This window comes from Capra hircus, chromosome 7 (genome assembly GCF_001704415.2).
Source record: "Capra hircus breed San Clemente chromosome 7, ASM170441v1, whole genome shotgun sequence".
Taxonomy (NCBI): Eukaryota; Metazoa; Chordata; class Mammalia; order Artiodactyla; family Bovidae; genus Capra; species Capra hircus.
Window position 1 is genome coordinate 95,707,686 of NC_030814.1, and position 16,428 is coordinate 95,724,113.

The following is a 16,428-nucleotide window of genomic DNA, read 5'->3' on the forward strand; positions in this document are numbered from 1 at the left end:
CGACCGATGGCTTGTTTCCCGCCGCATGTTCCTCCTGGCTCCTGTCGGATCGGAAACTGAGCTAGTGACGGGAAGGCTACTTCTGGGCGCGCAGACCCGGCTGCAGTTCCCATGGAAACTGCTGGCTCCCGGTTGTGCGGGGATAGCGAAGGAGGCTGAGCTTCGCGGGGAGGCTCGCGGGGGCGGCCTCAGCAGCCGGACTCGCTCATCCTCGCCGACTCATCTATCCCCGGCTGGGGTAGCTCCCAGTCCGAAGAATAAAATGAGGCCCAGCTGAGGCCCCGCCCCCACGAACTGGTGAGGAACCGGCGGGGCCAATCTGCGCGTGGCGCCACAGGGCTCCCCCGGGCACGTGCCCCGGCTCGCGGCTGCGGTCCCCGGAGTCACGTGGCTGCGGCCACCAGGGCCCACGCGGCTTGCGCGCCACCTGGCGGCCTCGTGGCCTGGAATCGCTCCCCATCCCTCTCCCTGACGGCCCGCATTGAGGAGGCGGCCGCCTCAGCATCCTCCTCTGGGAAATGGGGCCAAGGCAGCCGCCCTGCCGCTGCCAAATCCCTCCCCACCCCCAGTGGTTTCCTGTTCCAGGAACACGCCGAGCCCAGTTCTACCTCGGGGCTTTGGCATTGGCTGTTCCTTCCACTGGGCATTTGCCTCCTCCGGCTTCCTTCAGGGATGGAACCTTTATCACTCTGGTTAAATGCCACCACCCTAGAGAGCCCCTCAACGCCCCCCGACCACCAACCTAAACAGCAGCCCCAGAAACTAATTATCATTCTACTTTCTGTGCGGCGCTTCTCACAGCTGTTGATGTTTAACGTAGGGGTTTACTGAACATCTCCCCAACTGGTCCCTGTGCACTCCGAGTGAGGAATGAGTGTTCTCTGATAAGAATTAAGAGAGGGAGTCAGATCCCGAGTACTGAGAGATGTTCAATAGCTTCCAGGGCCCCAACATTCCATCCCTGACCTTGTCAGAGGAGGGAGTGGACAGGCCTGCCAGGCCCAGGTAGCCGAGGCAGAGGGGAGGTTGACAGGAAAGGGTTCTGTCTGCTTCCGCCTTGCTCAGGAAAGGACCAGGCTGGAGACAAGAGAGGGGCCCACCCGCCTTCCCCCAATAATCAAGCCTAGGGAAGAACATCTCCTTTCTGGCTCTTTAATCTCGCTCTTCTCTCGACACAGTTCCAGCAGTGCAACCTTAGGGGCCAGCTCCAGAAATCGGGCGGGGGTGGGGGACCTGCCCCGGGGGCCCAGCCCTAGAGCGGAGCAGGGGCGCCTCCTTCCGGCCCGCGGTCCGGGCGGCCCCCCGCGGATGTCCCGGCCCTGACAGGCCCAGGCATGGTGTCCAATCGGACGAATAAATAGGGGCGTTCAGTGGTCGGGGCGGATCAGGCAGGCTTGTGGTCCGGGTGGCTTTTGAGCGTGTGGAACTTGACGCTGTCCAGCTTCTCGAAGCGCTTCCCGCAGCGCTCGCAAGTGAAGTTGTACTGCACCTCGGCCGTGTGCTTCTTCATGTGCCAGTTGAGCGATGCGCGCTGTCGGCACTGGTAGCCACAGATCTCGCACCTGGGGGAGAGCCCGCAGGAGGCACGGGGGGGGTGGGGTGGGGCGGGGGTCAGAGTGGGTGGGGCCGAAGAGCAGCACCAGGGAGGGGTCGTCTCGCCTCGGGGACGGGGCCCAACCACTAGGGCGGGGCCGGCCCAGAAAGGGGCGGGGCCACTTGGGGATACTCTTGAAACCCCAGAGGCAACGCTGGGGGCGTCACCCGCCTTAGGCACTGCGCTGGGCGGGCCCCCCGCCTTCCGGCCTGTCACTCACTGCAGAGGCGTCTCGCCCGTGTGCGTGCGCCGGTGTACCTCCAGGTGGTTCTTCCTCTTAAAGGACTTGCCGCAGGTTTCACAGGTGAACTCGCGGACACCTGAAGAAGACTAGGATAACTAAGGCAGCTAAGATGAAGCGCGGATTCATCCTCGCAGGAGGCTCGGAGGCTGCCAAGGAAGGCAATTGGGCAGAGCAAGAATCTGAACTCGGATCCCTCAGGCGCACAGGACGCAAACTGCCAAGCCACAGTGGGCCTGAGTTTGACCCGAATATTTCACCTATTGGGGCGATTTCACATAAAAATCCAAAGTTCCGGCTTCTCGAAAAATCTGAAGCCGTGCCCTCCCGCTGGGCACGTGGGGAGGCACCACCGCTCCCCACGAACCTATATGCTATGACCTGGTCAGTGAGGTGCTTGAGGCAGACGCAACAGAAATCCTGTCTCCAGTCCACTTCCCTACCCTGGGGTGGTTCAGTGTCCTGGCTCAGTCCTGAAACAGCTCCCACATGAGCATTGCTTGCGGAAGTGGGGAGCCCAGAGGCTAAGCTAGGGCAGAGGCAGCCAGCCCCTGCCCAGCTACACATGACTCATAATAGCAGGTGTCCTTGTGGCCATGCAGCTCCAGCTTACTGGCCACTGGGGACGTGCCCAGTGAACTGCTTTACTTCCACCATCTCACACCAGCCCTTGCGGTGGACATGGAGGCGGCTCTGAGAGAAGCAGCCCCAGGCCCAGGTTGCACCCTGCTCCCAGCCCTGGCTTCCAGGCCCAGGGCCCCCTGCTTGCCGCTCAAGCTGCCACCCAGGCCCTGGGCCTGACCTGAGTGAATGATCATGTGCCGCCGTAGATGGTTGGATAAATAGAACTTCTTGCCGCAGCCAGGATGAGGGCACACTTTGGTCTTCCCTTTCCGATGCACGAGGTTGACGTGGTTCTGGGGGGGAGAGGGGCAGGAGTGGGTGCCACAGTCCCACCTCGGAGCTCTGCAGGGTGGGGACAGATGGGGGCCAGCTGGGGCTTGCCCCTGCCCTTGGGAGGGACTCCCAGATCCAAGCCGGGGCCCAGGGCACAACTGAGATCAAAGAGCAGCTTAACTGGGCACCTGCTCCAGCCAGGCTCTGGGCTAGAGCATCGGTCAGCCTCATCAGAACCACGTCAGAACCACGGGAAGGGGCTGCCACCAGCCCAGCTTGTGGATGGGGAAACTGAGGCTCTGGAGGCTTAGCGGTTTGGTCTTGTCTTACAGGTGGGCAGTGACAGGGCTAGGACTGGAGTCCAGGGCTGTCAGCCCCACAGGGACTCTGTGCTGTTGAGCTGCCCCCAGAGCCTGGAGCAGGCAGCCCCCAAGTCATTCATTCCTTTGTTCTTTCATTCTTTAACTCACTGGCACAGCCACTCCAGCGTGCAGCACCAGGCCTGGCACACAGACGGGCCTCAATACGTGCTTAATGAAAACATGACTTGGCAAATTCAGAGTTCTCTTGGAGCCATGTCCTGAGCCAGGAGTGGGGTTGTGATGGAACTCCGTCTCTGCTCTCAGGGCACCCTCTCCAGACCCCAGGGGGCACACTGCAGGTATGTCCTGGTAGTGCAGTGAGTGACGGGGGTGAAGAGGGAAGTAGGGTGGGCTTCCTGGCAGAGGGGCACACAGAGTTAAGCTTGGAGAGAAGGCGCCCTGAGCTGACAGGGTGGCCTGGGCAGAGGTGGGGAGAGTTCAGGTACTGGAAGAGGGGGAGTGTGGGGGGAGCCCCTGGGGCCAGGCAGGATATAGGGTGTGCAGAGGCAGTGGCTGGCCAAAGGAGGCAGGATGGGCGGGGCTGGAGGAGGAGTGGGAGGCACAGAGGCAATGCCTGCCTCTCTGTGGTGAGGCTGAGACCAGCTGGGGCCAGGTGGGTGCATGGGAGACAGGCCAGTGGCACCTGGAGGCCTCGCCCCATGAGCCACAGTGCCCAGACGCCTTGCACAGGCAGCCCTGCCAGGCCTACCTGGGTGGGGCACTCACCTGGAAGCTGCTGAGGGCCACGTAGACCTGGCTGCAGCCTTCGTAGGGGCAGTGGAACATCTCCAGCAGGCCGTCGGCGTCCATCACCCGCGACCTCTTGCTCCGCCGCCTCCTAGAGGGAGAGGAGCCTGTGGCGTTGGAGCTCCTGCCCCGGGAGCTGCTCCTATTCCCTGCCCCCGCGCACCCTGGCACCCACTTCTCGGGTTCCTTGGGGATCTCGTAGATGATGGCGGACATGTCGCTGCCCTCTAGCTCCTCCCCGTCAGCCTCGGCCTCAGGCTCGGCGCTCTCAGGCACCGTCGCAGCCAGCTCAGCCATCTCAGGGGCCACCAGCTCCTCCTTCTCCTCCTTCTTAAGCACGTACAGGTCCTCCTTCTCTATGGGGGTGGACACAGAGTGAGTGCCCATGGGGACTAAGGCTACTGAGGAGCTCATTCTGGGGTCACTCCTCGCCCTCCCCTCGCCAGGTCCCAATGTGCCCCCCTTCCAGCCCCCGGACTGGCATGGCCCCCCCAGACCTTTCTTGGTCTCAATGCCTGTCATGGCAGCAGGGTCCATGGTACTGGGTGGGCCACCCTCTGGCTCTGTCTGTGTGTAGGCAGCCACGCCCTCCATCATGGCACAGGGCACCTCATCGCCCAGGCCCCCTCCGGGGGCACTGCTGCCGGCTGCCACGTTGAGGTGGATGCCCTCGGCTGTGAGGGCGTCGTAGCCGGGGCCGGCGATGATGATCACCTGCGACCCGGGCACCATGCCTGGCATGGGACAGCTGGCTACCACCTCACCCAGTGCCTCCTGGGGCACGTTCTCAAAAAGGGTGCCGGGACCCGGGCCCACTTGTACGGGCACGGGCACGCACACCACTGTCTCCAGGGCCTCCGGCCCACTGCTGGCCGGGTTGGGGCATAGTGGGGTGCCCTGCTCGGCCAGGCTCTCCACGTGGTGGACGTCGAAGGGGATGTGCACGCCCTCCTGTGTGATGAGCCCACTGCTGCCTGCCGGGCTGGTGGGTGTGACTGCTGCCGTGGCTACTGTCGCCTTGGTTGGCTGGCCCTCGGGGGGCTCCTCGGAGTCAGAGCCAGAGCCGGAACTGGACGAGTCAGAGCTGCCGGCCACCAGGCCATTGCCCACTGTGGTGACAGAGGAGAGGGGATGGTTACAACAGTGTACAACAGCAGCAGCTGGTATTTGTGGGAAGCCCCCCGGCCCCAGGGGTTGGGCACTGCCACTCCCCTGTAAGAGTGGTCAGCTCAGTCCCATATCCTCCACTGTTGCCCCTGCACTTTGGGATACTCCCCTGCCTCAGCCCCCAGATCCACACTCAGGCTTCCTAGCTCCTCCCGGTGGCTCCTTTTCAGCCTTTTCTGTTCTTATGGGCCTGGCAAGCTCTCGCTGGGGCTTCTCCTCAGCTCTCCACTCACCCCAGCGCATTGGTTGGGCTGGCCGCATTAAACACCGCCCTCCTCCTGGACACCAGCCAGGTGTCCAACAATTGGATTCAGTTCTGACACCATCTGTCCGGAGACCGCGTCTGACCCCGTACGTTAAAGAACTCAGTCCCACAAGACTGACCCCACTTCAGATACCAGTCACAAGTCCCAGATCACCCATACTTCCGGCTATAAAGAGGAGGTTCCGGCAGACCTCTGCTCAGTTTCAATAATTTGCTAGAACAACTCACAGAACTCAAGAAAGTGATCTGCTTCTGATTACAGTTTTATTATAAAGGATACATCTCAGCATTTGCAGGATGGAAGAAAAACACAGGGCAAGGTAAGTATGTGTGTGTGTGTGGGGGGCCCGTCATGGAGCTGCGAGGCTCTCTACAGACATACCAGTCTCCCAGCACCTCAGCATGTCCACCAACCTGGAAGCTCTCAGAACCTCACTGTTTAAAAGAGTTTTTAAAACTTTATGCATTTATTTATTGGCTGTGCTGCAGGGCGTGCAGGATCTTAGTTCCCTGACCAGGGATGGAACTTGCGCCCCCTGCAGTAGAAGCACAGAGTCTCAGCCACTGCACCACCAGGCAATTCCCAGAAGTTTTTATAAGGAAATGGCTACCCACTCCAGTATTCTTGCCTGGAGAATCCCATGGATGGAGGAGCCTGGCGGGCTACAGTCCATGGGGTCACAAAGAGTTGGACACAACTGAGTGAATTTCACTTTCTCCAGCTCCCATCTGCTTCTGGGGGCTGGGGGCAGGGCTGAGAGCTGCCACTAGTGACAGGTTCCCATCCTAAAGCTATCTAGGGGCTCCTCCGTGAGTCACTTCATTGGACTGTTCCCCAGGTGTGTGGCATGCGGGATCTTAATTCCTCAACCAAGGATCAAACTCATGCCCTCTGCAGTGGGATCAGAGTCCTAACCACTAGACTGCCAGGGAATTCCCCAGCAATAAAGTATGTTTAAATTAAGGAATGTACCTTTCTTTTCCCCTGCAATGCTCTCGCACACTTAACAGATCACAGTTTAGTGTAAACATAACTTTTACATGCACTGGGAAACCAAAAAGCTCATGGGTCACCCTTTACTTTGATATTTGCTTTATTGAGGTGGTCTGGAATCAAATCTGCAATGTTGCCTAGGTCTGCCTGCATCTATTTTTATTATAGTGCCATCTCTCCCCATAGCCTGGTGCCTCCGGTGGACAGTTCTCACCTGAACCTCCTGTGGAGGTGCAGACTGTCACACCTCACTGCGTCCTCCACTGCTCTCTCTCGTGTGTGTTTGGGTCTTATGGGTGTCTCAGATTCTGGTTTGAATCTCCCCTCAGAGAAAGGCTCAAAGACATCCCTATCTAAGCCAGTGGCAGCTATGCCTGTCCAGTTGCTCAGGCCAAAGTCCTGGGGCTCTTCTTGACTTCTCCCTTTCACACCCACTTCCAATCTGTCAGCAAAATCTGTTGGCCCTGCTTCCAAAATACATCCCCAGGCAGGCAGCTTCTCCTATCCCTGCCCTGCAAATCCTGGGCAGAGTCCCACCAGCCCAGAACATGCACTTCTTTCTCCTGGGTGCCCCTGCTCCCATCCTTGTCCCCCACTAAGCCTGTCTTGTCTTCAGGGTCAGAGGGAGCCTGTAAACACGTGCTTAGGTCACCTCCCTTTCTAAGAATCTGCTCATTGCTTCCCGTGGAAGAGACAGGCCAGCTGCTCACCGAACAACCCCACTGTGCGCCCCTCACCCCCGTCTCTTCCTCCTGACACCTGGTGGACTACATGTCCCAGCAGCCTTTGCTGTTAGGTGTGGCAATACAGCTGAGTCCCAGTGGAACGAGAGTGGAAGTGAGCTGTGTCAGGTCACAGGAGGTACGGTGCATTTGTGTCAGCCTCTGGCCTTACCTCAGTTAATGCCCTTCCCAACTGACTTGGCATAGCAGCCAAACTCTTCCATGGCCACAGAGCCCGCAATCTGCCTTCGTCACCTCTTCTCCAGCCCCACTGACCTCCTTTCCATACCTGGAGATGCTGGCAGGTTTCTGCCTCAGGACCTTTGCACTGGCCACTCGCTCTGCCAAATCCTCTTTCTGCAGATGCCTGTGTGGGCTCCTCCCTCACCTCCATCACAACCTTCCTCAAGTGGTATTTCTTCAGGGATGCCTTGGACCACTTTGTTTCAAATTGCACCCTTTTCTCTCCTGTTTTTTCCCCAATACTTGCCAACTTCCACTTCACTCTCGGTGTTACTTGTTTATCTTGTTTACTGTCTGCTTCTCTAGACGGTAAACAGATGGGGGGGGGGGGTTGTCCCTGTGCACAGGGTACCAGCTGATTGGTCCACGTTGAGCTCAAGTTTGTAAGAATGAGGGAATCCAAGACCAAGGCTGTGATGAAGGCCAAGGGGGCCGGGCATCTTACCCAGGCATTTGGTACTAATGTCCACACACAGGAAGAAACTGGGGACTGGGCAAATGAATGACTGCCCCTTCAGCTACTCACTCGAGACACAGCTGGGGTATACTGTCTGGGTACTACATATCACATCTACAGTCCCAGAGGGTCACGTGGAGAATACAGGCTCTGGAGGGGGATCCCAGTGCCCACTCCTCCAGCTGTGTAAAGTGGGGGTGCCTGCTAACCTCTCTGAGCCTGGGGCTAACTTGGCACCTACCCAGGGGGTGTTTGGGGATATTTAAATGAGTAAATAGGACAGTAGGGGTTATGGTAAGCACCTCATCAGTGTTTCCCATCATAGTTATTATAGAATAATAATATTCCCCCACCCATCCTTGACTCATCCCTAGGCGGCAGCAGGAGTAGGGTAGGGGGATTGCCCCCTTTTTTAAAATAAATATTTACTTGTTTGACTGCACTGGGTCTTAGTTGCAGCATTCAGGACCTTTAGTCGCAGCACTCAGGACCTTTAGTCGCAGCATGTAGGAGCTAGCTCCCTCACCAGCAATCGAACCCAGGTCCCCAGCATTGGTAGCAAGGAAGTCTTAGCTGCTGGACCACAAAGGAAGTCCCAATTGCTCCTCCTTCTAACACTCTGTAATCTTTAGGGTAGACTGAGCCCTGTGGCTCCACCCTGGAGTGGGGGCAGCTTCCTAGAGAGTTGGGGCCTGGACAGGGCATGTGCCTGGATCCCCAATGACAATGTCCAGCTGTTAAGTGGACACTAGACTTCTTGCCAGTTAATAATGACATTAATGACAGAATTGGCCGTACACCCACCAGCATCCTGTGGTCCTGGTAGGAGGTCCACCCTTGGCAGAGAGCTGGTAAGGGTGCTGTTGAGGGGCCCGGGCTGGCACAGGGACACAGCCACTCCCTCCCCCTCCCCGCCGGCCAGCGCTCACAACAGACCTGGCCAACTGCTCCCAGGATTCATTCCTGAGAGCCCAGACCCAGAAGCCACTGGTGTCACAGTTGGGCTGGGCCATCAAGGGACCCTTCTGGGTACCACCCCCAACCTAGCCAGATTCAGAGCCAGATGGGCCAGTCACGTGACTCCCAGGAGCCTTGGTTTCCTCAACTGCTAATGACGAAGGAGTGGGGAGGGGCCCGGGTGGTTCAGGGCAGGGCCTGGCATTAGGAGGACAAGATGGCCACGGGGCTGGCTGCTCTCTGGGAGCCTGGCTGACACACCATGGGACAGCCGTTGGCCGGGGTGCCCACCCGGAACACCTCTCGCCCACGGCTTCCCCTTGGCCAGCTGGGACGCCACCTGCTCAGAGATGCTTGCCAGCCCTGGTGGCTGACCCCACCCTCAGCTCCAGCAGGGTGCCTGGCAGTGGGCCCCAGATTCCTTCTAGTGCCAAGCCCGAGGCAGGTGGGCAGCCCCTCACCACCCACAACGTCTCCTCTGCTCCCCCACCAGAGCCAACGGGGCCCTCCTAGTCTTGAGCAGGCCGCTGGCTCACGTGTGTGTGTGTGTGCGCATGCATGCGGTGTGGAATGGCAGGTGAAGGACTGGAGCAGTGAGAGATGAGCACGCAGGGCCAGTGGTGGGGGAGGGATAAAGGGATGAAAAGGGGAGTGAGATGGAGGAGAGACAGTGCGGGGGAAGAGGAAAAAGGCACGAGATGATGTAGGGGGCAGAAAGAGTGAGGACGAAATACAGAAAGATAGGAAGGGAAAGTGGGTCTCTGGTCTTCTTGATCAGAGAAAGGTCAAGAGCAGAGAATGGGGCACAGGGAGGGCAAGAGAATGAGGTTCCTGAGAAAAAGGTGGAGGAAGTAAAGGAGAACAAAGAGGCCAGGAGAGGCCCAGCACCTGCCAGTCCCTCCAGCCGCTGAGCTGGGTTCCTGAATCCCAGCCCTGCCTGCCCCTGATCTTGGGCACACTGCGCCATGCCCTGGTGGTCCCTTCGCAGAATGGGGACCAGCCCTTGGGCTCTGTAAGGGCTCAAGGACGGCAAGATCACCCAACACCAGGGCCATGTTACTTGCTGTGAGGTCTGTGATGCTGGCCTGATGCTGGCAGAGCCCCAGACCCCGCAGGCCATGGTGCGCCCTCCCTGCTCCCCTAGCAGACCCACCTTTGTCACTCTCAGGGTCCGAGTCGCTGAGCGGCTTCAGAGGGGAGTGCAGGTCTTGGAAGTAGCGGTGCCCAGCTTCACACTGCCACACGGCTGTGGTGTACAGGCCGAAGGTGGGGTCCAGCTCAGCCAGGTGCGGCTCGTAGGGGCAGCGGTGCTTGTGGTCCTCGTACCAGATCACCACGTTCTTCAGGCAGTTCACATTGCGTCGCCGCCCTGCACACACAGGCGCGGGGCAGCGTGAGGGGCAGTGCTTGCCCCCCAACCCCGCCCAGCAGCGGGGCCCCCAGAACCATCCTCAGCCTTACGGCTCCCCAGAGGTTAAGACACCCTCCTGAGTCCTGTCCGGGCCTGTCCCCAGTACACAGATGAGGAAACTGAGGCTCAGAAACGTGAGACCTGCCCTGGAGACAACAGAGGCTACCCAGGGACTGTCCCCACTGTTGGAGTTGTGTCTTATACACGACAAAGCCTGGTGCCCGGCAGGTGCGCGGCAACTGTCAGCCGCCGGTTCCAGTTAGGATCGTCCTCATCAGCTCAGCGTCTCCTGCCTGCCCAGCTCAGTCGCTGCACCTTGCTCTCCCAGCTTTCACCTCTGCCCCTACCCACCACGGCTGACAGAAGGCACCTCTGAACACTTGGGCCAAGTCACCACCCTTCTCTGGTCAGAATTTACCGGGGCTCCCATCTCACCAGGGGTAAAAGCCAAAGACCTGCCCGAGGTTTCCCAAGCCCTGCATGTCCTGCCCTGTCACCTCCCGCCATCACCTCCTCCCACTGCTCCCCTGATCACTCCACTCTAGGCTCAGGGCCTCCTCCCAGATCCTCACCTACAGAAGCATGGTCCCGCCTTAGGGCCTCTGCCAGGGTTCTGCCCTCCTCCTCCAGACACCTGCCCTGCCCCTCGCCCTTGGAGCTGGACTGCCTGGGCTAAAATCCCAGCTCTGCCATTTCCCAGAAGCCACTCAGCTTCTCTGAACCTCAGTTTCCCCTTCTGGGCAGGGGGAGGATAATGGTCCCCACTTCCTAAGGGCTGCCGGAGGCAGGGAGTGATGACATCGATAGGGCCCAAGACAGGTAATGGTACCTAAGATTCCTGTGATGATCCTGCAGCCGACGGGGAGGAAGGTGTGCCCTTGACTTCCCAGGCTGGGGGATGAAGAGGGGGTCTAGGAAAGGTCCTGGGGGCTAGGGATGGTGCTGGGGCCACCAACCCAGTGATGATCATGGGGTACCACCAGCAGCCACTTCTCCCACCCAGCACTTGCCTCCTTATCTCCTCTGGGATTGGGAGTCACGGTCTTAGCTCAGCTTGTGCGTCTGACCATGAGAAGGGGAAGGGGAGGGGCTCACTGACATCAGACGGATGTCCCTGGACCACAGGCCCTCACCCTGCTGGATGTGGCCTAAGGCCCACTGCCCCACGGCTCGGGGTCTTGGCCAGGGGGTTGGGACCAGGAGCTCCAGCCTCTGTTTCAACAGCCCACACCCGGCTCCCCTCGAGCCTGGCACACCACACGCCCTGTAGGCTGGGGCACAAACAGTTCCCTCTGCTCTGCCTGGCTTCTCCCTGGCTGACTCCCACGCACCGGGCAGGAGAGCAAGGAGCGGACGGGACCCCTTGGGAGATGCACAGACCTGGGTTTGCGGTCTGGCCTGGCCACTTTCTAGCTGTGCAGCTTGGGCAGTGACTCAGCCTTTCTGGGTCAGATGGGGGCAATGAGAGCACTCCCGCTGGGCACAGCACTGGTTCAGGCTGCCTCCGACCCTTCCTGGCCTCACTCCCACCCAAGCCCCAGGCTGGGTCAGGACTCTCCTCTGGGCCTCCTGATGCCCCTACATCCCCACCCCAGGCCTGCCTGGCCTGCCCCCACCCTCCCCATCTTTCCTGTGAGACTGTGGGCTCTGGGAGGGCAGGGCTGAGTCTGCCCCATCTCACACGGTGCCTGGCACACGTGGGCCCTCCATAAACCATCTGCGAGGGAGGGAGGGTGGGAACCAGCCACAAAGCCACTTACTCCCATCACCACCCCCACCCTGGCTGCAGCCCTACTTACTTTTCTTCCGCTTTGGCTTTTTAGGGACTTGCTCCCAAGGCTTCCTGTAACAGAGAGAGGAGGCAGTGGGGAGTGACCCTGGGGACTGATGATGGTGAGACCCTAATCCTGCTCGTGTAGGGCAGCATGGAAGCTTCTGCTTCCTGGGCCTGGCCTGCTGTCCACGGTGGCTTCACTTGGGCTCTGCTGCCCTGGAGTGGGGTCTACCATCATCACTGACCTCACAGAGTGGGAAACTGAGGCCCTCAGCATGAGGCCGCCCGCCCAGGGTCCCCAGACTGGGAAGTAGGCTTATCAAGAGGGAGTTTATTTGAGGAGCCTGACCTAAGCAGGGGAGACTTTAAAAGTGCACTGCTGGCTCAACGCTGAGGACTCTGCCTGCCGGTGTAGGAGTCACAGGTTGGAAACCTGGTCCGGGAAGATCCCACATGCTGTGGAGCAAATAAGCCTGTGACCACAACGACTGAGCCTGTGCTCTAGAGCCTGGGAGCCGCAACTGCTGAGCCCATGTGCTGCAGCTACTGAAGCCTGTGCACTCTGGAGTCTGTGCTCTGCAACAAGAGGGGCCACGGCAGAAGCCCACACACCACGGCCAGAGAGCAGTCCCCACTCTCCGCAACTAGAGAAAAGCCCCTGAAGCAACGAAGACCCAGCACAGCCAAAAGTAAATGAGTAAAACTAATAACAATAATAAATGCACTGCTGAAGCCACAGACTGGAGACAGAGAGCAAGGGGGCCTGAGGCCAGAGAATGGAGACAGAGAGCAAGGGGGCCTGAGGCCAGAGAATGGAGACAGAGAGCAAGGGGGCCTGAAGCCAGAGACTGGAGACAGAAAGCAAGGGGGCCTGTGAGGGGCCAGGACCTGAAAATGGCCCAGCAAGACTGCAGGAACCACAGCCATACAGCCCCGAGGAGATGGATTCTGCCAAAGCTCTGAGCAAGTTTAGAAGCAGGTCTCTCCCTGGGTGAGCCTCTAGGTGACAATGGCATATCAGGCTGATACCTTGATTTCAGCCTTGAGACCCTGAGCTAAGGATCCAGCTACAATGTGCCAGACACCTGACCTACAGAAATGTGAGATCATAAATCTGTGTAATTTTAAAGCCACTGAGTCTGTAGTCAGTTGCTACCCAATAGCACCATCATAGACTTGACCTCAGACAGCCCCATCCAAGGTCCTACACATTCTGCCCCTGAGGCTGGACCAGAGTCCTGGGGAGACGGTCTGGCCCTAATGGCCTACTCGACGAGGGTCCTGCCCAAAGGCCATGCTATTGTGTCCACCTGCCTCCAGAGCTTTCCCCTGCCCTGCCTGGGTCCCCACACTGACTGTGTGCCCCCGTGGGCCATGGCCTGGGGGAGCCCAAAGGCGGGGGGACCCCATGGTCTCCTAAACCAGGAGGGCCACCAGATCTGCCAAGCAGATTCCTGACCCCATGTGGGCCTCCCAGCTGCGGTCTAGCACACATTCTGAGATGCTTTAGAGCGATCTCTCCTGGACTGGCCAGGGCCTCCCTCCACCTTCCTGCCACCATGCTTCAGGGTCTGCCCACCTGATTCAGACTGCTTCTCTGCTTTTCCTCATCTAAACCATAGCAGCAGGCTCTGGGACAGTGGGTGAGCAACCCTGCCTCCCTGTGCCTCAGTTTACCCATCTGTAGTGGGGCTCATAACAGTACCTTCTTCACGGGGTTGGCACGACATTATAGGCATTATAAAGAGCTTGGTAATTATTCACTCAGCAAATGGTGATGATGATCACATTGTTATTTAGTTGCTCAGTCGTGTCCAGTTCTTTTGCAACCCCATGGACTCTAGCCCGCCAGGCTCCTCTGTCCATGGGATTTCCCAGGCAAGAATACCGGAGTGGGTTGCCATTTTCTCCTCCAGGGGATTGAACCCAAGTCTCCTGCATTGCAGGTGGATTCTTTAGCACTGAGCCACCTGGGAAGCCCAATGATGACCATTATGAGTCTCAATATTGTCACAGAGCCAGGACCTGGGACACTGGTCTCCTTACTGTGGCTGGGACCACCCTCTTGCCACAAATATCCTGACAGCCAGTCTAGGGTCTCTCTTCAGCTCCAATGCCCACCCTCTCTAACCCTTGTCCAGCCTGATGACATGTCTCAGCTCCTATACACCAAGTCTGGTCCCAGAACAGCTCCTCTGAGCTCCTCTATCCCTCCTGCCCAGGCTCTGCCCAGGAATCTGTGCCCCAGTGTCCCATCCCAGGAGCCTCTATGCCCTCCCATGGCCCCACCTCCTCTCCAAAGGGCCAGGCTGGTTGCCTCAATTCTCACCCAAACCCAAATCTAAACACCCACGACCACTTCCACCCATTCATAGCCTCACCATGGCTGGGGTGCTGGGAACTTCACTTCGTGGTGGAGACAGGCTTGGTGTCACTCAGACTGGAGTTCAAGTCTCATCTTTGCTACTGACTGCCTATGTAATCTCAAGCAGGTTTTGTCCCCTCTGGGCCTCAGTTTTCTTATCTGTGAAGTGGGGATAACTGCAGTGCCTCCCACACAGAAATGCCATGCAGGTTAAAAGAAGAAACTTCCCTGAGTGTATTTTCTGGATTACTCATATGTTGCGTGCCCTGAGGCCAGGTTTTGCCACACCACACACAGCCTGGGTGTCTCAGTGCCCCTGCCCCAGTCCTGCAGGCCCACACAGCTGCAGCTCGGCCAGACAAGCTTCTGGAAACATCACTTTCAGCTTAGGAACCTCCTGAGGCTCCCTCTGGCCAGCGGTTCTCAACTCCAGCTAAACAGCTTCAGCTCTTCAGAAAAAATATAGGATCTGCAACTCTACCCAGACTAACTAAATCAGAAACTCCAAGTAGTTGTGACACTGGCCTAAAGTTGTATAAGCTCCTAGCATTTCTTGCCCTGCTCTTTCTTGGGCATGTAAGCCAGCCTGCTACCCTGCGGAGGGAGTGGGTATAATTCAGCAGGTTCTGGTTGACTCCTGATCCCCAGAATCTCCTCTGAGAGAAATGTGTGAATGTATACAAGTGAAAACCAGGGCAGATCAGGGTTTTGTTGCAGCATTGCTTGCGATAGGAAACAAACATTGTAACAGCTAATATCCGGACAGCTCACTATGTTCCGGGCACTGTTCTAAGCATTTGGGTGTAATTTAACTCATTTAATCATCATATCAACCTATAAGGCAGAAAGAGAAAAATTCCTTCCTTATAGGTCATTTTTAAGACCAAGGTTCCATAAAGACCTCTGCCCTCCACCTGAGCAACTAACTTGGGGTTTCCTCTTCACCCGAGTCTCCCTAGGCAGATGTGTTCCTCAAGAGCCAAGAGGTTAAGGGATTGTAAGGGGTCCTCTGGGAGTATGCGGCCTTGGTTTCTGGGAGTGGACCCCATGAAATGCCAGGTGGGTCACTGGAACCTCAGGACGGTTAGAGCTGGGAGCCCTGGGATGTTCAGTCACAGCCCCAGGCTACACTGTGGAGGTTTAAGGGGATGAGGCCTTTGAGGTTCCTGGGGCCAGTGGAGACCTCAGAACCGTGAGGCTTCAGAAGGGCGGGGCCGCCCCTCCAGAGATTGGGCCGTTAGAATACTTGGAGGTGGGTCCCACACCAGGATTGGGCAGCCAGAGCCCTAGGGGGCGGGGCCAAAGGCCCAGGAGGCGGTTCGAGAGGCTGGACGCGTCCTAGGATTGGGCAGTCGGAGCGACGGGAGGTGGGGCCGCGAGCCAGGCGCGTCCCAGGACCTGCAGTCGGAGACCCAGGCCGGCCACCGGGCCGCCGGGCGGGGCTCACAGGTGCCATGGGCGGGGCCTGGGGGCAAATGGGGCGGGGCCAGGCTCAGCGGGGGATGGGGGCGTCTCCTCCCTCACTCCCTCCCACCCTCAGGCCGGGCCCCCTCACCCGTGGCGGCCGCTACGCTGGCCGCGCTCCAGCGAGATGAGGTAGGCGGCGAGCTTGGCGTCGCTCCAGCCGCTGCGGCGCCGCAGGTCCACCCAGGGCCCGTGCGCCTCGCCCAGGTACACGCGCCTCACGTCGTACTTCTTCCGGGACTCGAGCCGCCGCCGGGCCCGGTCCGACTCCGTAAGCCGTGGCCGGCCCCGCGCTTTGCGGCCCGCAGCGCTCTCCTCGGCGGCCGCCTCCCCGCCTGCGCCCGCCTCAGCCTCCGCCTCCGCCTCGGGCTCCGGCGCCCGCTCCGCCATCCCCCCCTCCCTGGTTACCAGCCTCCCCCGTTGTTAGGAGCCCGGCCGGAAGTGGCGCGCATGTTCCGCGCCGGCGGGAAATTTCTGATGTACTCTCACTGCCCCACGGCGTCAAAAGGAGACCGAGAGCAGAAGCTGCGCATGCGCGCGACAAACGCTTGCAAAAACTCCCTCTTCTTAATCCCTTGTTAAACTTTTGAGTAAACAAGAGGCGGAAGGGGTTGTTGAAAACATGAGGCTGATCGAGGAGGAAACAGCGAAGAGAACCCGTAGACCCCCAGGGGGTAGGGGATTCTTCCTCTGTACCTTTATCCTGAATGCATTGCAGGGAAGACAAGGGAGCTGTCAGTTCGGGAAGGCCCTTGAAGAGGCATGACA

At 58.8% G+C, this 16,428-nt stretch overlaps 1 protein-coding gene across 1 annotated transcript; it reads right to left on the minus strand.

The window, feature by feature from the left end:
- On the minus strand, nucleotides 1,137–16,182 carry ZNF653 (zinc finger protein 653). The gene is made up of 9 exons (XM_018051128.1): nucleotides 15,752–16,182; nucleotides 11,857–11,900; nucleotides 9,800–10,015; nucleotides 4,339–4,950; nucleotides 4,017–4,197; nucleotides 3,821–3,932; nucleotides 2,638–2,752; nucleotides 1,815–1,914; nucleotides 1,137–1,562 (listed from the first exon to the last, which is right to left on the minus strand). Exons 1-9 carry the CDS (start codon nucleotides 16,048–16,050, stop codon nucleotides 1,385–1,387), a joined length of 1,857 nt encoding a protein of 618 aa, XP_017906617.1. The 5' UTR covers nucleotides 16,051–16,182; the 3' UTR covers nucleotides 1,137–1,384.